Below are 25,787 nucleotides of genomic sequence, written 5' to 3'. Positions count from 1 at the left end.
GATCACAAAGATCAATTTCTTTGTCCAACGTCGTGATACAACGAGTTGACGTTAACGTTCACCGATATTACGTTCGACGTAACGTCCGGCTAGACTGTTCGACGAGGGAAGGAAATTATTTCGCGAGTTCCGATCGAAAATTGAAATTTTTATCGGCGATGCCAACGGAGAACTCGGTGAACCTATCAAAAGGACATCAAGAGGGTAACTGTTCGTTTCTGTGCCTCGTATGCAGAGCAAACAAAGGGTGGCCGAGCCAAGGGGCGAACCGTAACGAGGCAGTGAAAGTGGGAGAGAAAGTGAGGGGAAGTTCGAAGGGGGATAAAGAGTGAAAGGCAGAGAAAGGGTGGGAGGAGGAACGAAGAGGGTCGTACGCGGGTAAGGAGGATGAGGAAGAGAGACAGGATGGTCGGTCGGAGGGCTGTATAGGTAGGTTCAAGGACGACCACGCCCTGTCTGCCGCACACCACCCTCTCGACGACCCTCTCTCTCTCTGCCGGTGTTCTCTACGCAGTTCGCAAATCGCCTGGAAACAACCCCTAAATTTCAGGGCCGCGTCCTCTAGCCGGCAAAGCACCGCAACGTTCGGTCGTTTGTTCGCTAATTCGTGCGTAAAAGTAGATACGCTCCCGGATCGCCACGGTGCATTTTCCAAAGCATCGGTCGGCATTTGCTCTCTCACCACCTACTTTCACCGTCGATTTTTGTATTTTTATCTTTTTTTTTTTCCTTCTGCATCTTTTTCGTACAAAATGTGCGCTTTTCTTTTAACTTTTCGTTACCATCCTTCGGTTGCTAATTTTTTCTGCGCTAATGAGAAATATACAATAATAATAACAATTTTCGTTCAATTCGAACAGACAAGAATCGACGATTGGCAAATGGGTCGTCGCGTTTCTCGATAATCACGTCCGATACCCTCGAATGTTCCTACGCGAACACAGATGTGCGATGCGCTATACCGGCGAACACGTGAACGATTATCGTGAACAGGCCACGGTAATTAACGACGGACGACTCGATGTTTCCGGACGTGGAACGCGTGACTCGGTGACGAGTCGCTGTGATTCAGAGAAAACACGGTATCTAGTCGAGGCGGAAGATTAGAGACGTGGCCCCGTGGCCGGTGGTCGCGTGAGACCGAGATAAAAGAATTTGTATCGCGCCGCGCGACATAAACTATGACGATTACCGATTACCGGGGAACAAGGTCGAATCAGACATGTAGAAAAAAGTTGCCGCTCGTCTTCGAGGATCTTGCTTTCCCATTTCGATTCGAAGAAACGATACCACGATTTTTAGAAATCATTCGTCACGGCTCGCAATTATTCGTCCGTTTACGATAACGCGTCTCCGTTTATTTACTGGAAATTGAGAATATTACTTTGTTGGACCGAGACTACCTCGAATTTTCGTTTCCACGCGAAACTCACAGCGGCTGGCGTCAACGGGTCGATCTTCGTGGACGTGGAAGATCGCGCTCGCATCGAGTATAAATCGAAGCTTACGGTAAATTCCACAGCTCGCAGTGCGTGTTTTTCTGCCGGTTCGACTAGATAGCCGAGCGAGACGACGCCTTCCGTTCGTTCCGCGATCGAACCGGCCGATCAGCGACAACCAGAGTGCCGCGTCTCTCAGCTTCTCCGCAGCCTTCCTGCATATTTTATTCCAGTGGATTCGCGTTGATCGTCGAGTCCGGTTTTCCCGGAAATTTCTCTTCTTCTTGTCTTCATTCCGATTCCGTTCGAATTGGATATGGCCATCGTGCGATCGACGGCCAGAATTTCGATTAAGTCGCACCGTTACGTAACCTGTAAACGCGTAATGGGATATAAATGGCTCGGGCGATTCGTGTTTACGGAGGCTGTTTACGAAGCCCTGGCTAAACTCGCAGATACGCTGTTCTCGCACGCGGACGTGCGTGTATCGTCGCACGAACGACCCGAAGCCTGGCAACAGAACTCCAGGGACAGATAAATTCTCGCAGACTCTCGGAACAGGGTTCTGATTCCAGCGTGCTTCCTCTTGTTAGGTCCACGGATGGCTTTTAGTCTCTTTTCCAGACGATTGTTTTTCGCTCGCTCGGGTCACCTGTGACACGCTGATCGTTGAACCAGTCGCACACAAGTCGCACAATCGTTAAACGTAATTCGAACAACCGGAACGAATTCCGTCCGATATCTGCTATTTTTTGTTCAAACGATAGAAATTCACGTGCGAGCGACGAGATTAACCTTTCGACGCGCCAATTGTGAAAATTCGGATCGAAAATGTAGAGAGACTTTGCATATTATAGTAACGTGTAAATGATTAAAAATTCTATTCTAACAGATGGCGTTCCAACATCGTAAAAAGCACGACCGATATTTGCTTGTGCTGAAAAGGAATTTTGAATGCGGAAAATATTTTATGTTTGCTAATAATAAGCTTGGCGCAGCGATCGGCGAGTCTCGATTCCGGAATAAATAACGTCGATGCAATAACTTTTCCCGTCAAGGTCATTAAAAAAAGAATTTCCTTATTTACACGACTTGGTCCAACGAATAGCGAAAGACCGATGGACGCTGGTATCTCTGCAAATACGGAAAGTGCATCGACGAGGGCTGACCCTCGACCTCAGATAGGTAGCACGGCCATTATCGACGCTTGGAGCAGTCGAAAGCGAGGGGAACGCGCGGGACCATACGGGGGAGGGAGGATGCTGTAAAACGATGAAAAAATATCGGTCCAAATAACCCAGAAAAAACACGAACAGATAGCGTCGGATAAAGAGCCTCGTTACCGAGCCGAACGTTCCGCTTCTGGCTGCTCGCGAGCGCGATCGACTGAATAATTTCGCGCATCGCTTTAATTCCGTACTTCTTGATAACTCCATCGTGGTGTAAGGTTGCCACTACTCTTAATTAACCCGTTGCCAATGATTTATTCGGACCGATAAAGGGGTTAAGTTACGATTCCTCGATCGTCGTTTCCCATTTCTATATCTTCCCTTTGTTCCGTGCACCGTGGTAGCGCTCTATTTGTTCGAATTCAGAAAAGGACAAACGGTGGACCGATTCGGTCAACAGGTTCGTGGAAGTCGGGCGGAAAATGTCAAACTTTCGTTCCAATAAACGCAGCTCAGGTAAATCGAATTCCGCCAAAGATTACGAGACATCGTCTTCTCTCTTACGTAAAATTTCCAGCTAAATCGACGTTTCGTACGATCGTGTTCGCGCCGCCAATCGTTGATTCCTCGCGTTATTCGCCGACTCGCCAGTTTGCTAAACTTTCGTACGTAGGTCGTCCGTCGTACGATATTCGATTCTATCTAACCGCGTACAACGTACGCGAAGCGACTCTCAGAGTGCAAGATCTCAAGCGCGAGTTCTATCTCGCGAGAGGATATTCTGGATCCGGTGGTTGCGCCAGCGAGCAACTAGTACGAACGGAACGAAGGCGAGAAAGGGAGAGAGAAGGCATCGATCCGGATCTTCGTGAATCTTTCAGCGAAATTACACCGGTTAGTCGTAAAGTCTCGGTGCTCGCCACGATCCAAGCCGGACTGTGCGCTCACGCCACTGGCCGGCCACTTTGCAAACAGCTCGGACACGAACAACGGCAGCGCGAGATGTAAGTGCAGGCTGGAACTAAAGGGGCCCCGTTCGGTTTCCAGCGGCACGACCGAGAAGCGCGTGCCAGAAAGAGAAAAACGACGCCACGGGGCGGAACCCTGACCCTCGACAATCCGCCCCTGCGCTGCCCGCCGACGCTTCCAACGCCGAATCGTTGCACGGAATTGCGTCAGAATTCGCTTCCAATTAGCTGGCCGAGTATCTCGCTTTTGGTAGGGTGTACCACGGCTGGTTCCTGGGTCCAGAAAAGTCTGGCCGTGTTGCGAGACGTTGCGTAACCTTCGGATCCGGTTACCGATGCGAGACGCTCTCGATTTCGCGACTCGATCGCGTTCGTCGTATTCTATCATCGTTCGATCGATTCGACGAATCGGCGATTAAGGAAAAGACGAGGAATATCTTTAGGTCTATCTTTCGGCGTAACTTTTATTCGCGGACGATCAACGGAATCGGCTGGTAAACTCGATAGCTTTCGGTATTTAAAGAGCAACGAGTAGGCAAAGGGTCGCACTTCGACGACGCTTCTCGAGGGTGTGTTGGATCGTTCCAACGAGAAGCAAGCGGTGCGCCGTTGCTTCGAAAGGCAGAGATCGATGAACAGGATCCTAGAGGTAGCCTAATTTCGGCGAGGTATTAATTACAGGAGCGTACTGCATGCGATCATTAGCTCGCGCTATGCGGCCCAACGGTTTCGAGGAACTCGCGGTTTGGAGGGTTTTCGGAACGATCGATCCAGCGTTTTCGAATGCTTGTCATCGATGGCGCATCTTCCGTTTCCGAATCTACTTTGCAGGTAATCTACGCGTCTACTCGCCTCCATTCGACTTTCTACCGTCTCTTTGTTTCCTATGACGCTGCAAGCATACGCGTGGTTTTCATTTCGGCGAACGCGAGTGTTTTAACGATGGAAGAATACTTAATAGAGAAAATCGATACGATCGGCCAAATCCGCGAAGGATCTTATCTTCTTTCGCGAAAAATCTGTGTCGCAAAGGAGTAAAAAGCCTCTTAATTCGGCTCTTCGCTTTGTCGCTATAAGATGAAATATTCGATGCTTGCGACAACAATAACCGTATCTCCATCGGATGAGATTCGACACGTTCGTACCGATCCGCTTTTCAAGAGAAAAGAAGGAAGTCTTGGAAAAACACAATAACTATATCGTGCCATACGTCTCGCGATTATATCAACCCCTCTATTCTAACGCGGCATCGTCTCTCCTCTCTTACATACATTTTCCATAAAATTCTGGCTGGCTACAAAAAGACGAATATCTGGAGGACGCGAAGGACGGTGGCATCGTTCTCACCGAGTGTCATCATCCGGACGAAGCTCCCTCCACCACTTTCGATTTCTTTTACGTTCGAGTTTTCGAGCTGCTGGTGGCACCGGAGAAAAAGTTGGAGGCAGAGAAAGGGGAGAAATGGAACGGTGGTTGAAGTGTCGACCCTGGATTAGTTTTTGCGAGGGTGGCCTCGATAGAATGTTCCTGACGAGGGTTGGCGTGCTCCCGCCAAGGGATATAGAGGGCAAAGCGCGCAAAGGGGCTGCCGAGGGTTTCGGCGTGTTGGTGGAGAAGCTGTTTGCCGGCGGAACGGATGTCTGGGTTGGGGTAGGACGCGCCCAGAAGGTCGTCCGAAGGACGAGGATGGGGGTAGGGGTAGGTCAGCACCCACCTACGCATCTCGAATCGATATTCCTTCGATTTGCCGTTTAACCCCAGGCAAACACCTACATCGTTCGAGCGTAACCGCACCTTACGAACAAGAGAAAAAAGGCGCATCCTTCCTCTTTCGTCGTACCACGCTCGTCCTCGACCTTGTCAAAACTTGGAACCCGAACGACCGCCCATTGTCGTTCGATACAGCTCCCACGAAGCGCCTTGCGTCTACGCGCGCTCAGAGCGACCTTGGAAAAATAGGTTCCGAAAGGGGCAAGCGTCTCAAAGAGACCGAACGCGGGCGTTAAATTTCCCATAAACAACAGGGACAGAAAACAGGGACAGAAAACAGGGACGAAGAACGAAAGGCGAGAAACGAAACGAACAATGCGACGCATCATGTACCGTTATCGATAGGGTCGATTCGAAGAACTTTCGCTCTCTTTTCGTTGTTTCTTTGCCCGACGAAATCAATTGGCAGACGCGTCCACGTTTCATCGGAACGTGGCAGACCATCTGGAACAAAGCGCGGATTACCGTCTTATCGAAAGCTCTCTCTTTGGGACGGATCGACGATGGTAGATGGAAGAACGGAGCGCGACTTACGTCCGGTAGCGTAATCTCCGACGCGTTTCTCGGTAGCGAAAGAATTTGTCGAAATGTGGGAAGACGCCGTCCGATCGGTTTCTAATCGTTCGTTGCACCGACTGCGATCGTAAAAGCGTCAGGCGCTCGTAAAAACGTCAGCATGCAAAACAAGCAGTCGCGTATTCTGCATCGGCCAGGTACGCCGTATGCGTTGTCTCTGTCACTAGGCGTTCTTCGTTGCACCTACTCGATTCCTCCCGAGTAGAAACCAAAATACGAAAAGCATTCGTCCTGTTGTAAATAAACATCGTAATCGTCTAAAAATATAGTCGCAATTTTCATAATATCGATCCTCAAAATTAGCTTCCAGAAGAAATTTCTTTATCTTCCAGCGTAGTTGTTACGTTACGCGGCGTACAGAAATTTTCTGCGCGATAGTCTTTGCGCTTCGAAACGATGAACATTTTTCGATGCGCCGTGTACTCGTACGCGTCCAATTTTCGACTGTTCCCGACTCGATCCGACCGCGCAACAGCGACCATCAGCGAACAGGTTAGCGTTTAATCGCGCATCGCCCGAAAGCGTCGTAACGCTCAGGCGTCGCGAAATGCACGAAGAATTCTGATCGCGTAATTTCGCTGTTGCCGGTGGATACTTTCCGATCGCGCTTGCACGTAATACCCAACCGACCCTATTCTCGAAATCTCGACGCTCGACGCTACCACGTATCAACAGTGGTTTCTCGGCGACAGAACGTGTTACGATCGTAACTAGGGTAATTTTCCTAGGAGAAACGGTCGCCATAGAAATTTACAACGACGACGGACCATCGAAACGACGAGAAAAGATGAAGAACGCTCGGCGTAAAACGTCCGAGAATTACGAATGAGAGTAAAGAGCGTGGAAGGCTCGTTGCGTTTACTTATCGAAGTTATCGAAGTTTAAACGAGCGGGAAAAGAGGACGCTCGCACGAGAGGGAAAAGAGCGACCGATGGGGATCCCTCGAAGGCGCGGGAGAACAGCTTTCTAGGGGACCTCTCTCGCTTTGACGACATCGAGCGATCGATCGATCGGTTAGATATACCGTAACGCTTTCCTTTTCCGTGACAAATTGACGAGGAAAACTCGGCCCGACGAGTTGGCCGAGAATAGGAACGACATCTGAAATAGGATATCGGAGATCGGCCTCGAGCGTTCGATTTGTAAACAGCGATGGCAGCGTACGACCATACGTAAGTCTTCGGTGAATCGAAATCGGACGCATTGCGAAGGAACTTTGGCCGCGTCTTTAACGTTCCAGAATCAGGAAAGAGAAAGAGTAGAAGAGAAAGGAAGGACGAATTCGTGGAAAAACGAAGACTAAAAATTTCGCGACCCGCGTAGACTGGGACCTGTTGCCTCGACGTTGAAAATCCTTTGTGTCGCGATACGCGATTAGCCCGTCGTTGAAAGAGCGTCGCGCCGCATCGTCCCTTTTCTTCGGCGACAGCGGACGCAGAAAAGAGGATCAGCTCGGCGGAAGAGGCGGTGGGTAGCGGAGGATATGGGATCGCGCGAGTTCTCGAGACACGGCAGGGCCTCGCGACTCCTTATTTTTGCGTTCCCAGAAAAAAGCTGGCTCGCACACAATGCCGGCGTAATGACATTGGGCGAGGAGAAGGAGAAGAGGAAGAGGTCGGGGGAAGGGGCCCGGACGCATCGGTGAAAAGTCATGTGCCGTCGCGCGTGCATAGGAACGCGCGCGCGGTCTGCATGCCCGTCTCGGGACACGCACGTGCGTGTTGGTGGTCACCACCACCGGCACTCTCTCGCGCGCAGGTAGACGCAGCGCGCGCGCGCTACATCGCGCTACATCGCGCCGCATGGCCAACTCAGGAGGCTGAGGAGCGGAGCAAGAGGAAAGTTGCATCGAGTAAACGTGGAGCAACGGTGGTGGCAGCGTGCGAGCGAGTGCTCGAGGGAGGGGGCACGGAGTACGGTAGGGGGCACTAAGAGTAGGAAAATTCAGGTCGCGCCTTGACATACTTGTACTTACCACGTGCATCGGCCGAGCGGCGCATGCGCCGACCGCGTCGTCTTCGATGCACCGCACCGTGCAGTTGCACGCGCACCCGCGCGTGCCTCTCTCCTTGCGCTGCATCCCGCCAAAACCGAGTCGGCCAACGCTCGTCCAACTTTCCAGGATTTCATGCGCGAAGATCGATCGATTTTTTTTTTTTCAACTTTTCTCTACCTCCCCCTCTCCTTTTTCTCTCTCTCTCTCTCTCTTTCGCTCTCTGGTCTCTGCGCTTTCCTCTCTGCACGATGCGTCCTATCGCATCGTTCCGAATACCGAGAGGGAGCCCTCGATGCGATGAATCATAGATCGCGCGTTGCGGTCGTTGCGGAGGTTCGACACGAAGGCAGATTACGTTCGTGGAAATTGAATAACGATGCTTGCATCGCGAATACGGCGCGATGTAACCGGCCTGTCAGGCAGAAGCGTTTTTCAAAGGCGCAGTACGAGCGTCGTCTCGTGGGTCGACCAGAGATTATGCAAATGTAACGCGCGCGTTTCGTCACGTTTTAAATTGAGATCGACGTCGATGCTAGTCGTACTCGATGTCAGGGATATTAGACGCGATACGATGCGCGTTACGCAATCGATTTTCCCTAGGAATTCGCCAACGGAGACACGGTCGCCAGCCGTATTAGTCGAACGACGATCGGACATGGAAACGGAGACGCGTACCGTCGCCTAAACGTCCAGGCTACGCCGGTAATCGCGTTAATTGCGATATTATCGCGCGATTGGAAGCGCACAGCGAGCGAACGCTGGCGATTTCGAGCCGATTCGACCTAATTCGCGGCGCGTCACACCGCCGGGTCGTTGAAAACTACGAAACCAGTCGGTTGTTTCTTCGTTGAGAAAAATAGCGCGCTATCGAGAAGAAGCTCGATGCGACCGCTTTTATCGCGGTTTCACGTCGCTGGAAACGAGAGGCGGCGAAACGCGGCGCGTATCGCTCGAGCTCTGCCGTGCCACGGCAAATTCCGTGAAAATAGATCGCATTTCACTGACAGGGAAAATGGCGTAACATCGTTTTCATTGGAATCGAGGTTACGGTATTATACATCTCGGATGATGGGTACGCGCGTCAACGCGCGCTCCGCCTATTCCTCTTCCAGTTTAGTCCACCGAGCTAGCTAATGGATATCTTGTTGCAAAATCGCATAATGCGGATACGTTCGAAATCTATCGTTGTTCGTTAACCCTCGCGTACGCAATCGAAATACCACGCCACGGCTGAAATATTCACGAGAATATTTCGTCATTCGTCCTTAACGTAATTTGACGTTTCTTTGGAAAGTTTGGTTAAAAGATAAATGTTGATTCGGAGAGAAGAAAGTGTTGGTTATCTAATACCGGTAGATCCATTAACGGTGGCTGACAGGTACGTTTGGCAAGGCATTGGGCTGGGTTCCGATTCGACGTTTCGTCGGCATCTAGTTTCGCGGATCTCTGACCGAAAAGTGTCGGTTTCGTTGCCACGTATCGTCGGGAAAAGTGGCCTTCCACCGGAGGTAGATTCGCCATCGAGGGAAAGGCGAATCGGTCTCTCTGCCAACGTGACTGCCGCTCGAAGAAAAGGAAAGAGCCGGAGAAAAAACGGCATAGTTTCACTGTCCGCTGTTGCGGTGCACGGATTCACGCGACCTTAAGCCAACTTCTCACTACGGAATCCCCTTCGAGCTACGTCGACCGAGATTTCTTTTCACTTCCTCTCGTTTCCTCTCTTCTTCGTTTACATCGGCCAATTTCTTCTTTCCCGTCGTATCGATCTTCGATGCTTTACTTTTTTAGGCAGATCGACTTTTACCAAGAAACACTCTTCCTTTCGGCCACGATTCTGGTGACTCGTACGGGCGTCAGTCACGTTTCCTCCGATCACGTTTCAGCCGTGATCAGCCATATACAAAACTGTGTATATCGATCAGCGTTAAAAATGCGCGTCTTAGGGTGTTGAACGGGCGTCTGCTCGAACCAAAACGCGAGAAGAGAGAAAGAAAAGGGGGAGGAAAGAAAGCGGAGGAGCGATGTAATTTACAGAGTATCGATCGCATAGGAAACGGTGTCACGAGAACGAGTCACGGAAATCGGCGGGTAACGCTGTGATCACGCGTGACAGTCATCGCGCGTTTTCACGCCCGTTGAAAGACGCGTGCAACGAAGTTAGGAGAACGTACCGGAGTAGCTTAAAACAGACATCGACTGGTTGAACAGCCACGGAAGGAAAAGGACAACGATACGTCGGTCGCGCGTGAGTCGGGCTTAAAGCGATGCAACGATGCAAAGCCGAGTAGCCGGCTTATCTAGGCCAGGGCTAGCGTGGCGAACAGCTCGTTCGTTCGCTCGCTCGCTCGTTCGCTCGCCCGCGTATGCACGTATGTAAGTACACGTAGCGAGAATCGCACGTGCGTGCGCTAATGGAAACGAAGAATGAGGCGCGCGAGCGCGCGAGCGCTCGTTCGCCGTGCCGAAATGTCGTGGAGAATCTCGCGCGAGGCCCTCTACCTGCCTATTTGCCACTATCTCTCTTTAACTGGACTCGTTGGCTCAAGCACACGCACACGGTAGTCGATGATCTCGATCTCACTTTCGATTTGCGCTACATAGAATCGCTAGCGTACTATCGGCGATTTCCACCTTGCGATTGCTCGAAGTGCGTCGTGTGCTACTTTGTAGAATTGATGCTGCGAATGAAATACGGCGACTGGTCGGCCGACGTTGCCGGCATTTATTTCAATCGTTTTCCCCTCTTTTTCATTAGACACGGAGGATACTTTTTGGCGACAATAATTCGAAACGCTTTGTTACCGAACGATAGGAATAATCGTATTTAAATTAATTTCGATTTCAGAGTGGTAAATTTCTGTCGAAACGTTCTCGCCTGCTTGGTAAACGACAATGATATTTAGTTATACATTCACTGACACATTAATTTCCAATTGCATATCCTCTAGAAATATATTTACCTTTCCAATGAACGTCGTAAATCCGCCACTTCCCCTTGCAACGAACCACGGTCTACGGTGTTTCGCACATCGCGCGACAGATCTAAATCGATGCCGCGTAATAATTCGAAACTTGGAGACGTGCCTGTTCGCAACACGATCTAAAGATCCTTTCGTCGAATCGCGGCGATCGACGGATGAGAAAACGACTTTCGCGAACCGACTTTTCCAAAATACGAGCAGCGCGTCTCGTGCGCGCACGCACGCACGAATCCTTATTACGTAAGCACGACACCCATCGAGCTGTTTATCTTCGAATTACCAGCGCAACTTTATCGCCAGAGTTTTCCAGCCGACCGGGGGAGCCATCGCGAGGCGAACAAACATCGTCGCGGATCGAGGCGATGATGCGACGTATCTCCGCCAGTCTAAAGATAGCATTGTTTCGTAGATATCTCTTAATTTTCGTCAAGTCGTCTAGACCGGATAACTGGATTTTCTGCTCGTTTAATAATAAATAGATTTTGCTTCGGATATAGAAAACTAAAGGAGGCGCACACGTAGGTGGAACGGATCGTTGTTCGCTTATTTTTCCGTTTCTTTATGCACGCTCGTAAAAATATGAATTTGCATAAATATTCGCAGTCCTGTAACAACTAGCGAAGTAGAGGGCCTGTTCTACCCACTCGTGTCACCTTCGCGCGATGCCGGCTGGAACGCATGCGAGTAACGCTAGAACGTGAAAGAATCGGTGGCACCGTATAAAAGAATCTCGTCCCATTCGATGGGATAGCTATACCAAATTCAGATTCGCACGGGTGTCTTCCGTTGTCCAACCGACAACTAGCCGATCGAACCGATCGAGAGAGAAGATGCAATTCATCCTTCGTCGTTATTTGGAACGTACGAGGCGGCCGTGCAGGACCGTCATTTGCGGGAAACGACTGTTTCGAACGAGAAGAAAAGAAAAGACGGAGAAAGGAGGATCGTTCGATTCTTCTCTTATCTTTTGCTAATTCGTTGTCCGAAAATTCCGCGACAGGTTACGCCAGCGAACAGATTTAACGATGCGCAACCATTGGACGGAGCAAAGGAGCACGGTAAAAAAAGGAGCGCGACGAAGAGAAGGACGAATCGACGGGAGTGTCGCGATCGTCGCGTGCATCGGCGATTAGCGATCGACCCAGAACTCGGACGAATGATAAAGCGGCTCGTTGACCGGTGAACGTACTCGGCTGTTTCGCGACTCATATAGTACACGACGAGGAGAGGAGAGTGAGCGCGCTATCGATTCGCGCTATCTGTCGCGCGCGACTAGCCGTGGTAACTAGAACTCGAAGCAGGAAATAAAACCTGAGTCACTTTTAACCGCGTCGCATGACGCAGCGTGCATGACAGCCGCGAGCGAGCGAGCGGAGCGCACCGTGACACAAATGAAGCGTATTTTTACGCGAACGAAAGGGGACTCGCTCGCTTCGACGACCCTCTTTCTCTCTCTCTCTCTCTCTCTCTCTCTCGCTTTCTTGTTTCCTCTCGCTCGTGTTCTCGCTGTTTTTTCACTCTTCCTCTCGGTACGTCGCATCTAGCCGCTTGGAAATGCGCGACGTGTTCGAAATCGTTCCGGGGAGATTGAAATTCGTCGGACGTTCGCCGGCTCGGCTCGCGCCGCCGTTGCACTCTCTGTGACGTCAATGGTTGAGCAGGCATGTAACGCGCGGAGGATATAGCAGGAGATACGATTTCAAGGATACCTAGGAGTCGCCGCGAGGAGCCATCGTACTCGGTCGATGCTCCGATCTATCGCGTAAATTTCGGTTATTCCCAAGGATTCTGTTCTATTCCACTGTCCGTTCGTAATAAACAACCGTTTCTTAGCTCTTTGTTCCTGTCGTCTACGGTCTAAATTGATCGAAATAGAGAGGAGACTGTGAGATTCGAATTAGGTTCGTTAGAATGGCGGAGAAACGCAGCAGGGAATAGGAAATTTCTACGTACTTTGGTAGGTACGGAGGTCGCGTGTCGGTAAATGGGAACGAAGGGTGGCAGAAACGACGATGCGGATAGCGGAGAAGAAACCTTTACGTATTCGGAAGATCCGGTAGGGTTGAGAGCGAGCGAGCGGTCTTCCCGTCCGGTCCGTTTTCCCAAGGGTTTTTTTTCCAGCTTGTTGGCCGACCGAAGGGGCATCGGCTTAAAAATAGGTCGCCGGTGAACAGGATGTGAAAAATAAGACTCGCGGTAGGTGTCGGTGTTCTCGGTAGCAGTTTCTCCGGCGTGCTCTAGCCGTCCATTCTTTCGTCCGTCCGTCTCCCTCTGACCGGTTGTTTCCTCGGTCGCTACACGGAGTCGCGTCGCTCCGAAGAGAGAGGAGCACACACGCTCGTACGGTGTGTGTCGCAGGCGCGTGCACGTGTGTGTAGAGACGTCGTGCAGGCAAACGCTCCGTCGACTCTCGGCTCCTTCGACTCGGTCCGCAAGAGTTGCAGTTGCAGTTGCACGCTCGGTGGGGGTACGCAGGCCTTGGGAGAGTTCGCTGCACCTCTCGAGTCCGTCCGTCTGTCCGTCCTCCCTCTCGCCTCTTTTCTAGCCCTCCTACCGCCACCTTACCTCCCTCTTCGTCCACCTCATCCTCCTCGCGCTTCGGTGCTGCTGGTGCTGGTGCTGGTGCTGCTGCTGCTGCTGCTGCTGCTCCTCGTCCTCTTCCTCCTCTCGTCTCTTCCTCCACCTCCTCTTCTTCCTCCTCCTCCTCCTCCTCCTCCTCCTCCTCTTTTCAGCTCGTTCTCTCGATCCTCGACCGTCGACGACTTCCCCTTTCCAAGTCGCCGGTCGAGACGTGCACATGCTAACCGGCCGCTAGCTTCGCACATGCATGCACGCGACTCTACGCTCGCGTTTTCTCCTAGTGGACGTTTCTCCATCGTCCGTGTGTCTCGTCTCCTTCTCCCCTCTCTCTCTCTCTCTTTCTTTCTTAACGTCCTGCACGTCGTGGTTGCATCGAGAAAGAGATACGACACGATCTTTGGGCATCGCGACGTGTGCCTCCGGGACGTTGGATTCCTCGATGGGACCACAGGACAGAAATGCTTCGCGATGCTCTCGATTCTCTTTCTTATCCGTCGATGTTTTCCTCTTTTCAACAAAAGTAAGCAAGTTCAAAAGTATATTCGTTCGAAAAAGTATACACGAGGAGAATTTGTCGCTAGTCGTGGTACACGGTTAGGATTGACCTTGCATCGCTGCTCTATAGCGATTTGCAACGTTCGAGGGCAATTGTCTCGGGATAGGATTTGTCTTTCCACCAGGCTCGCGGATGGACGCTCGTCGGACGATAAAGGAAGTAAGGTTTTCGCGCCAGAAAATTGCCACTCTCGAGGGAAATCCTTCGAAGAACGGCCACGGTTCGTGTGTTTCCGTGCCACTAGGAAGAATGGAGGCTTGCCAGTTGGCAAGCTTCTCTCACTAGGCATTTTCACTACGGTTCACCTACGATCGTAACTCGTTTTTAATCATCGATCGGGACGGCGCTTTCGTTTCTTTCGTTTTCCTTCCATTACGAATTACAATTCGTCCGTGTAGGGTGTACGTACAGTTAAATATACCATCGAACGTATAAATAGCTGAAGAGGAATTTGTGGCCAACGACGAGCGTATGGTAAATTAAATGCGATTCGACTTCCTGCCAAGAAGCGGCACTCGATCCACAGGGAGAGAGAGAGAGAGAGAGAGAGAGGGAAAGAGAGAGAGAGAACAAAGTTGCGCACGTTCGACCACGTTCGTACGTGGAACGGTGCCAAACTGCTGCCTTTCCCGATCGACTTTGTAGACACAATACCGAATGTTTTAACAATAATCGACTACCCGGACCTGCCTCAGTGTCCACGCTGTTGCCTGGAAACCGGCAATTTCCGCCAACAGGAACTCGTCGTTGTCGTCGTCTTCGTCGTCCTCGTCGTCTGGTTTCGAGCGCAGGTGCGCTTCTGCCTCGCGAGATGCGGCCTCGATAAAGCGTTTACGGTCCCGCGTAACCGGCATCCAACCGCACCGACGAATTATTTGCCATGCGTAAAATGCCGCGCGAATCACCTATACTCGTCGTTAAATGTAACAGCTTTTTTCCTCGCGATTCGTTCCATTTTCTGCTACAACGTTTCTTTCTGCGATACGATATCGCTTTGGCTAATACGTTGATAGTAATTGGCAACGAAACGAAGCAGAGTCTCGTCGTGCGTAACTAACGATCGCGAACGTATGCGTATTTCTAGGATCAACGAGGTTGCCTTACCGATTAAACCTTTCGTTCCATTCTCCGTGCGTAACTATCCCTATCGACTATCGCGTGCCGTCGAGACGCAACGCGGGTTACGATCCAGCCAGTCTATCGATGTTTCATCGTATCGAACGCTCGATCATCGTCCCCGAGTCAGCAACGTAATTAAGAGAGGATCCTGATGAAACGTCCAGCGAGCTTTGGCTGGTAGTCGGGCAACGCCCAGCAGCGGCGCGAGGTGCAGCAACCGAATAGAATAATAAAATAAAAAGAGCGTTTAGCGACGAGGAGGGCCGCAACGTGGCGGCTGGCTGTTCCGGCCGCGTGTGACCGAGCACATTGTAGACACAATAAAGGGGAACGCTTTAAACAATAACCTCGCGGCTCGTTTGGCCGGACGTGCGTCTAAAGCACGCGTGTGAGAGGGCGCGAGTGCGTGAGTGCGCCATTCTACGTTATTCTACCTCTCTCCTTCTCCTTCTCTCTCTCTCTCTCTCTCTCTCTTTCTCTTTCTCTTTCTCTTTCTCTTTCTCTTCCTCTTCGTGCGCGCACTTTTGTACGCTCACTTGCACGTATACGCGTGTATACGTCATGGTTGAGACGTGTGCATGTGCGTATGTGTGTTGGGGTCGTTCGAATACGGAGTGCGGACCTTGGAAGCCGTTCGTAGCGGATCGAGGGAATCTTTCCGGTTCTCGCGGACGTGAGCCAAGGGGGATTCTTCTTCTTCTTCTTCGTCTTCGTGCTCGTCCTCCTCGTCTGCCCTTCGCTTCCCTTTTCCTCCTCCTAATGCCGGCTCCGTAGCTTCCCCTACTCCCTTCCTCCTCTTCTCCCTTTTTCTTTTTCTGCATTTGGTGTTCCTTACACCGAGATTGAGCTATTTGCAAGCTCGTCTTACCATCGATGGTGAAAAGAATGGTCGGAATAGAGGTTAATTAGAACGCGACAGCGTTTCCAGCCTAAAGTCGACCGTTCTTTCGGCGGTCGAAAGGATCGTTTGCATAGCCCGGCGCGCTATAACCAACCGGTCTTATCTCTCTCCGTCGATCGTACTTCTAATTGGATTATTAACGCTCGCCAGGTTTCGAACGGCCGACGATAAAGAAAGCGGCCGAACGCGCGGACGACTCGTCCGCGAGAAAAAAAATCCACGCGATAGGGAAATTGGCGTAATAGCTGGCTGTTGCGTGTTATATGGAACGTGGCGGCGATTTCGCTGGCACAGCGCCGCGCGCGCACCGATTTTTCTTTCTCGCCGGTGATTTTCGCCGCGAAAAGGAAAACGAGCCGACACGCACACGCCACGTATCCACGCACCCTCGTGTCCTTGGAAAGTCGCGATCACGAGAGGCCTCCTTCACGGTTTCTGGCACTTGGAGCAGCGCAGGCTCGTTCGGCATGGCAACCGGCCGCGGAACCGGCCACCTACTCTCCGCTCTGCTCCTCTCCGTTCTAATCGAGTCGAGACGACGACAACCACGCCGTCTTTTCAAATCGATATCCGTCCTTTGTCGGGGTTGGTCGTACCAACCACTGTACGTAAAGTTCGATCGTCGAACACGATCGTTCGACGAAGGAAGAAACGCTCACGATGGTCGAAGAAATCATCCGCGACGAAGCGCCAACCAGAGAAACGCGCAGCGGAGGAAAAGTGCGCGTTAGTCTCGGCCTGAATCGCCGGCTAATACCTCTTCCTCGTCTCTTTCGCCTCCGCGCCGGCACTGCACGATAACAAGAAATTAAAATCGCCGCCGTCTCGCGAGCACCGAGACGCGCATGTGTCGAACGAAAGTCGAGTTGAAACTCGGAGAGATTCGCGAGCTCATTTCGCTTTCCGTGCTTCGACCTTCCTTCTTCGTTTCTTGCGCTTCGCCGTCGACGAAACCTTTACCACCGTGTCCTTTAAGTTTAAGTATATTTCCTAGTTTTTCCTCAGTTTTCCTTGCACACGATGATAATACGGAGGGATTGTAACGAATGAAACACGCGCGATGGCGCTTCGCCGAAGCGCCAGGCTGAATATTCTAATGGCAGGGGGAACACGCGGCTGGAAAAAGGCCTAGATACACTTTCTTCGCTGTCGTTTGGACAGGAAACGTCGCGTCTGTTGCTCGGTGTCCTGCAAAAAACGAAATTTCTCTTTCTTCGTTCCCCTCTTCGAACTCGTTCAGACGCGTCCTCCGGTTTTCTTTTCTCTTGTTGCCACCCTCTCTCCCTCGAACGGTGGCCGTTCGACCGATATTCGACCGTTCGGCGTTTCGCGAGTTAAAAACGCGGGATCGAACGATCGATAGATCTCGAAAGGCTGGATGGGTCTCGCCGGTAGAAAGCGGAGGAAAGAGAACGCGACACACCGGCTCGTGGAAAATTGTGCCGTGGAACAAAAACAAAATCGACAGGGGACGCGGACCGCGAAAACGAAAGTGATGCTACGAATTTGCGCTAGATGAACGCGATATCGTTCTCGATTAGAAACTCACACGTTAACAAGTTAATCGTTGCGTAGAAAGAAAAAGGAGAATATTGTTTCTTTTTTTATTTCTCTGCGAAAGAAATTTTCATTTCGCACATTTTCATTTCTCTACGATTCTTTCGATGTTACTCGCTCGAACGTGCGACGTAAACTAAAAATTACCACATTTTCAAAACGCATTTCGCAATAATTCGTACGAAACACGCGCGTGTAAAGTTTTACGAATCCACGGTGTGGATCATTAAGCGAAATTTTATTGAAATTCCGATAAACGCAATTCTCTTACAATTTACCTACGCACGTACAACAACGTAATCCCGTAAGATCGAAGTTTCTCTCGTGTATACGACACCGCGAAAGGTAAAGATTCAGTGGCACGAAGGACGAATGGTGGAAACGGCGGCGGTTGATTCACGAGGAACGTTGCATCGGAAATAGAGCGCGCATCACAGAGAAGCAGAAAGTGACGTTCGGTCGCGTCGCATCGCGTGGCGTGGCGTGGCGTGGCGTGGCGTCGCGTCGAGGAAACAGGACGGGGCCGGTGGAGTCTCGGTGATGGATTAGAAATCGTACTTTTCCTGGATCGGGCGTCATCCCGTTCCAAGATCGGCGAGAGTTACGAGGTTTTCTCTCCCAGGCCGGCAATGTCGGCCGTTTTTGCGCGAAAATAACTCTCGGCCTGTCCCCGGCTTCGCGGTGACTCCGCATCGTGGCGAGGGACGACAAATCGAGGATAGCGAGCCCGGTTTCTACGCGCGTACGTCGCGCTTCCAACCCCTTTAACGCAGATGCGAACGTTCTCCGACTGTGGACCTAGCGAATTTCGCGCCCATAAATCACTCCTGCCCTCGGTGGCTAATCTTTCAACTTTCAAATATTCCCTCGTCTATGGAATTCAAATTTAAAGTTTCGCGAAACTCAAGCACGATGAATTTCTAAATTACTTTCGAAATTCACCGGTTGAATTTTTACGGAAGGGTCGTTGACGCATGGCCGTCGCTGTGCAAACGACGATAAAACTTCGAGACTGGTTGTCCAAACTTGACAGACGAGCTCGATATCGATCCCGTGATAATTCGCTCCCTTAACCCTGCTGCGATTTTTTAATTTCCCTGCCTTGATCTTGCTTTCCTTCCAACCGAGAAGCCAGCTTTTGAGAAAAATACGATTCGGTCTAAGGCCACGCAGCAAGGGTTAAGCAGTCGTAAAGACGAGAATCGAGCAGCGTAAATCGAGATCTGACGAGAAAGCAAGTTTATCGCAGCGGTCGGTGTGTTTTCAGTTTTCTATGCAAATGCATGGACGATGATCGTCGCATCGCTGCGGACGCGTAACGAATTCGTCGTTGTAAATGTTGGAACGATCTTGTGTTCCGTAGGGTCGCTGATCGCAGCGCGTAAAGTCTGCGAAAAACGCTTTTCGGCAACAATGCAATCGCAGGTTCGACGGCAGGAAGTGCAATTAAGGCCAACCTGTTTTCACTTATCGAGGAAACGGATCCGAGAGCTTCTGGTTGGTGAACAAGCCCTTCGTACGCGGCTCGTTACGTTTCTAGGATGAAATCTTGAAATGGCCCTGACTGGTTGCGGCGCATACATTGTCAGTCTGCGATGGAAAAATCGTGATTCCTTTGACTGTCGTTCTACAATTTCTCAGAAACTGGTCGATTCTATTTTCTGAAAAGAGATTTCTTTAAATTCTAGTATCAAAATACGATCTTGGGTTAGTCTCTTTAATTCATTTTTCGAAAATGAACCAATTAATCTCGACGAAGATTAGCCTTTGTCTGATGCGCGGCTGGTCCGTGTAAGTGCCTAGTACAATACGTACGATACCTGCTGCGATAATAAAAATATTGATATTTCTCGTAATGAGAAATTGATGGAGGAGTGGTGATTTCATAATAATATCGAATTAACAGGTTTGAAAGAGCAAAAGATCATAATGCAGAGAACATATTATTGAACGAGTAATTACGAAAAGACTCAAATGTAATTTGATCGCGGAAAGAACGGTTTACGAGGTTGATTCGAGGCTCGTCTAAACTCAAAAAACACGATCTCGAAGATCGTTTTTTTCGGTTACAATGGAAGCGACGCCGGAACGGCGAGCCGAGAGAAATTACGAAATCGGTCACTCTCAAGGTTCATTCTGTATGCCCCGTTGCAAAAACACTTCCGACGTTTTCGTTGCACCTGTGTTTACCGGCTGCAACGAGACGTCGAATTGGAAGTTCCTTTCCGCCGCGACCTCGTACGCACGTTCACCTATTGTGTGTACCGTGCATACGCAATCGTTGCAGTCTCGTTTCTGTTGCTCGGTTCTTCCTATATTGTTCCGAGTGCTGCTGCTGCTGGTTACCGTTCGAATTCATCCTCGAGAAGACAATGTCAGGGATTAGAGAGAAACGACTGGTTGAAACGCTTACGCGTAACATGTGTACCGATTTGTACGCACTTGGTTCATCCGACGACACCGGATCGTTTCGTCGCGATAGAATCGTCGGAAGAACGAGCAAAGGATCCGTGTTCTCCTTTCTACGATACGACGAGTAGGTTAGTCCGAAAAAAGCCTGCCGTTAAAACAATCCATATTTCACGTCGCCGCCCGCTGTTTCTAGCAGTCGAGGATCGAAGGTTAATGTCATGAGAAGACGGCGCTCGTTGGCTGCTTCTTCGTGTGTCCTATCCCAATAGACGAAAAAATAGCTTTCCCTTGCGAAACCATCGTGAAGAACCAAGGCAGAGCGCGAAAGAAAGAAAGAAAGAAAGGAAGGAAGGAAGAAAGAAAGAAAGAAAGAAGAAAAGAAGGAAAGAAGGAAAGGAGGAAAGAAAGAAAGAAGCACGAGACTGTTTGCTCGAAGGGCAAAGAAAAGAAAGGAAGCGAGAGAGCAAGACAGAGGTAAAGAGGTGGTAAAAAAGAGGGAAAAAAGGCGAGGGAGAGGAAAGATGGAAAGAGAGAAAAGAGCAGAAAGTGTGTGTGGTGGAGGAGGGAGCATCACCAGCTCGAACATTGCGGTAGGCTACGCATCCGCGCATCTCGAGCGACGGCTCGCGACTGTGTGTGGGTGCCGGCATGTACGTGAAGCCGCCGACTCTGATCGAGGCAGTGTAGAAACCGAAAAGAACCGAAGTCGGCCGGCGGAAAGTGCCGAAGGTGGTGGGCTCTGGCGGCCGGAGAGTACTGTGTGCGGTGTACACGAGCGAGAGCGAGTCCGGCGCTCGGAGTTGGAGTGTGGGTCTGGAGTAGTGAGTGAACGAGTCTGGACTAGCGGGCTACCCCGGTTCCGAGTCAGTCAGTGTGCCACCGGCAACCGTAGCCTCGGTGCGGAGAACGTGGATACGCTTCGGCAATTCTCTGTTTCGCGTTTTTCTCTTTCTGCCTCTTGGCTTCTACGTGATACTCGCCGACACACGCGTACATATGTATATATATATGTGTGTATACATATATATGTGTGTATATATTACATACGTAGTCACGGAACGCAGTTTATACAGTGAAGCGAACGAGCATTTTTCAAAGTGCGATTGTTACGTGAAATCGATTCTGTTCTCTGGATGATCCCCGATCGAAAAGAACAGCGTGATACCTCTTGGCTGCGACGTAACGTCCGTCTGTAACCTGTCTGCCCCCTGTCACTCTCCGTTTTTTTCTTGACAAGTGCAACCGATTACGTACGTCATTATCTATGTTGACAAACGGAAAGAAGTAACAAGAGGAATGGTTGATTTTATCCGAAACAACGTGATCAACACGGATACGTCGCTAGTATCGAGAACTGTTTGCCGCTAGAAACTGCCGGTAGAGTATCCGCTGTGCGTCACGCGTACCACACGGGACGAAGACACTGCCGGAAGAGTTCTACCTCCCACGAAGATATCTATTCTTCCTTTTCCATCTCTATTCCACTCGACTTGTGTTATCGCGTCTTTGCCGACTTTATCGAAAATAATTCTTTCTAGTGACAATTTTTTCTTAAATCGATTCGTAATCCGATCGCTCGATCCCGACGTTCCAGTCTAACTCGTCGAGCACGATCAATCGCGTCTATCGAACCTGTGATTCTCCTCGCGTGAAATTCTATCGTGTTACGGTGAAATTTGTATAGAAACGTCCAAGAAGAGGAAGAAAGCCGCATCGAATCGAGAATCGACCGGCGAGTGTAATGTTACATCGTATCGAACGAGTGTCAAGTACAAATCGTTGAAGATCAAGATGGCAACTGTGCTGTGGTAGCCGTGGATCAGCTCGTGGGCACAGACTGGCAGCAAGGAAACGAGGCTGGCAAAGATAAAAACGATGCTCGAGGATCAACCATTAGACTTGAGCGTTCGGGTAGGCGACTACGCGGAGTTCTCCAGGGAGGAGAACGATCAGGATCACGATCGAAAAGAACCGATCGACGACTACGGGAATGCCGCGGCAGCGCTCAGGTTACGAGGATGCTTCGTCGCCGCCACGTCCACCGAATACTCCCAGGAAAGAGAGGATCGTACCTGTTCCGAAGATTCGGACGACTCGTGCTCCGACAATAATCAGAAAGACGGTAGCATGAGATCGAGGTCCAGACCACCCGGTACCAAACCGTATAAGAAGAATCTTATGAGACGATACCGTGAGTTTCGCATTAAGTTTTCATTGCACCGCGGATATCCATATAAATTCTAATTTTGACGAGTATGGCTAGACTGCGGATATTTATGCAAATTCGTATCTTTGTCTAACGGAAAAAGCGTAACTTTGATAGAAAATTGTTTCATCTACGGAACATGCTTCGGATATTTTATACGTTTTTACGTTTTATACGTTTTACGTATCCTGAACTTTCCGAGCATTTTTCTTTGCACCTTCGAATTTCTTATAAACGCGTAGAAAAAATCCTCGGCCTGAATATGACCAGAGAAATAGGATCTAAAAGAAGATGTATATACATTCTCGCGTATACAAATTTCCTATGCGTGTATATTATTCTGTATAACATTCGTAACGTTACACCTATCGGTTCCTGCATTTTCGCGCCTTTTCGCCGCCATTACGCGCCGCCTTCGAAGGTATCAAGGAGATACAATCGTTTCAGAATCGAATCACTTATTTTTTTCGTTAGAACCGTGACGCTCGTGTCAGTTTAATCGTCCATCTGTTTAATCGCTACTTTTTTTTTATCGTATGTTTACGAAATTGCGGCATGTAACGAGATTTCTCTCGCAATTATAAAATAAACCTATCTTCCCGCATTACGCACGCAATCATCGATAATCTCGGCAATTTCGATTCAATAATCGTATTCATCGCAGCTGTCAACGATGTTATCTAATGAACCGTAAATGGTATAGTCGGGAACCAGGAAGTGCGAATCTTTCGACTAATCGATCGTTTACTCGGTCAAATTCAGACTTTCGAACGTGGTTAGGACTGCGCCCCCTCTCTTCTACCGCGAAATCTTATCAATACGTAGGCGTACGCATGATCGAAGGATCACAGACACACGCTTATACTCTTACTGGTGAAAGAGATACAGCGAGAGTATAAATTAATCGGTGACATCGATTGATGTAGTCGTACTCTATAGACACACCTTGAATCTTAGACCGCGAGATTCATTTCCAAATTGATATATCAAATTTCTTAATAATACTCTTGAAATGACCTATTGCCCGTTTCGAAAGCGAAGAGAACTAAAGTTTTTGTTCTTTATCATTGTTAATCGTTATTTCGCAACAGCCTGTATAATATATAACTTTACTTATAAGGGGAATTTCACGTATTTGAACATATCTTGGAACTTGAAAAAATGCTAGGATATTTTAACTACTGTCCGGCATACTTATCGAATCGCTAACTGAAAAACTCTTACTTTGTTTATTATCCTACATATCGATGGATGACCTAATACGTACTTGTAACCAGTTATAGACAGTGTATATGCAATTGTGTATGTGCAAAAATAGGAAATTGCATATTTTTTACACGCATGCTATAAAGAAAAGAACATTAATGAATAGACACGAGCTACTTACCTTCTCCTTCTCTCTCCCCCCCCCTCCCCACCCTCCTTCGTGTCTCGAATTACTGTTTCGCCTCTCGGAACATGTAAACTTCAACACCTGACCGATTTTATGAGCCGGCTATATCTCTTCCACCGGCGGTACATAAAAATGAAGCGCGAAAGCGAGAAAAAAGCAGGCAAAGCGTGCGTGGCGTACATACTCGCATTCGACCGAAAATACGTGCCCCCGACTGTTCTCGTGTTCGGTAGCTGTCGGGCTCGCGAGAGGGAGGCAGGAGGGGAAGAGAGAGAGAACGATAGACAAAGAAAGAGAGTACGTGCGTGCATGCGTGAACGTATGTGTAATTTCGACCGATAAAAATATTACGCAAGCGAACCCGCGAAGGTCGTTCGACGACGGGACTCGGGCGACGGTAAACCTCGTAGCACGATATATATTTCGACTCGTCGAATAATTTTGCAGTTTCTTCGCTCGTTATCGTGCCCCTTCAAGATTTCACTGCTTCTTGTCACGAAACGAGGATAATACCTTATGACCTGCTCCAGCCCCAATAAAATTAAACTCTCGTATCGCTGTTAAGGTTGTTAAGACTGTCAAGGCTGTGCAACGGTACCGTCTTCTTAGTGGGTCCATTGTAGGATAACATGCTGTTCTATATATTTGCCTAAAATTTTGTTTTTTCCAATTATACGAGATCGTATGAAACGGGATCTATCGCAAATAAGCTGGTAGATTTACTACTTTGTTTGAAAAGTTGGAAAAAGAGGGTTGTAAACGGTGAGGAAATTCTTTTGTGAAGGAGCTGTAGGGTGCCACGAAAGTTCGAAATTAGGGAAAACATTTTTAATCCTTTTCAGAACACCCCAGGATTTGGCCAACAGAAGATCCCTTTTTATTCAAACTCTAACGCCGGAAAAGGTACGAGGAGTGGTCGAGTGGAAAGTAGACCGGGAATTTTCAAAAAATTTCTCTTGTATCCATTTTCGTCACAGTTCGAGACAAATGAATTAACCTACTCGTGCCCTCCAAAGTTTTCCCCCGGAAACTTTTACAACCGATTTGAAACGATTTTACAACCTTCGATTTTATAACCGGTCCCGTATCGAACAGATTCACACACAAGTTCATTTACCAACCAAGGTGAAAATTAGAAAATAGAAATTTTATACAGCTATGATGTGTACGGTCTGACAAAGAAAAGGCGAAGAATTATGTATATAGACGGCTGTTAGGAATCGACGATCAGCGACCACCAGTTCCGCTCGCGTGTATTTAGTATACGATACAAAGAAGGAAACGCTGATCCTTGTCCTCCGTAAAAAAGCAACGCGTTTGTCGTCGGTCTGTCAGCCAGAACATCCACGCTTTTTACGCCGCTTTTTTCGTCTCGCGTAAAAAAACATCTAGGTTTGTTTACATGAAAAGATCGAATATCGAACCCTTCCATGAATTTGTCGTGGCTGGAAAGAAAAGCCTTAACGTTCTTAAAGTCTTAGCAGCCAAACGATTCGTCCTTGCTTGCAGGGTCTTATCTTTTCTCAAAATATTTTTTACATATCGCCTGGTATTTGGTGAAAAATAACTCATGGTTTGGACTAAGGCAAACTTGGCAAAACTAAGTTACGTGTTTACTTTAATGCGAGTTCCATTTAGCGATAATTTATTCCAGTAACCCGTGTAATCGTGTAAAAGCGAAGGAACTCGTTTTTATTTTCAAATCGAATGCACGCGATATTCAAAAGTATAACAAAATTGATAAAACAGATCTCCGTTTAAGTCGCGTAATTTCGTTAGTTGTTAGTTTAGTAAAATGTAAATTTACAGTCCACAAATAGCACAACGAAATTAGTCGTTGCATATTTATTATAGCCAATAAACTTTATTGGCCTAATTGGTTTTATTAAAATTGCTACACTTTACAAAAACGGACACAGCATAGAGAAAGTTTGTTTTGAAAGGTACGTGAATTCGCTAGAGATTTTCAAATCTTCGGTAAACACTGTAATCTCAAAATCTTACGGCTTTTTTATAACACCCTACGTATACCGGATATATTCTTTGAAAAAAGGGACGACAAAAAGAAAGGAACGAAAGGTTAGAAAGGGTCCAGGGAAAGGAGAAAGAAATTCGGCCGTGTGTACTATAAAGTTAACTCTCGGTGCTACCGATGACCAGCTT

The 25,787-nt window shown here is 49.0% G+C and overlaps 1 protein-coding gene across 6 annotated transcripts in view; it reads left to right on the top strand.

Annotated features, from left to right (window-relative positions):
• The window catches only part of LOC100651988 (ecdysone-induced protein 74EF), a 142,791-nt gene that overhangs the window by 69,162 nt on the left and 47,842 nt on the right, over positions 1–25,787 (top strand). Inside the window, exon 1 of one of the 6 annotated variants that reach the window (XM_012320732.3) lies at positions 20,763–22,216. The exons of the other annotated variants lie outside the window; for them this stretch is intronic. Within the exon in view, the coding sequence (XP_012176122.1) occupies positions 21,901–22,216 (316 nt within the window). The 5' untranslated portion in view covers positions 20,763–21,900. Of the gene's footprint in view, positions 1–20,762; positions 22,217–25,787 lie in introns of those variants that run through there. 6 annotated transcript variants of the gene reach the window in all.

This window comes from Bombus terrestris, chromosome 3 (assembly GCF_910591885.1).
Source record: "Bombus terrestris chromosome 3, iyBomTerr1.2, whole genome shotgun sequence".
Taxonomy (NCBI): Eukaryota; Metazoa; Arthropoda; class Insecta; order Hymenoptera; family Apidae; genus Bombus; species Bombus terrestris.
Note: the sequence above shows the minus strand (reverse complement) of the source record. Positions and strands in the feature narration are given on the sequence as shown.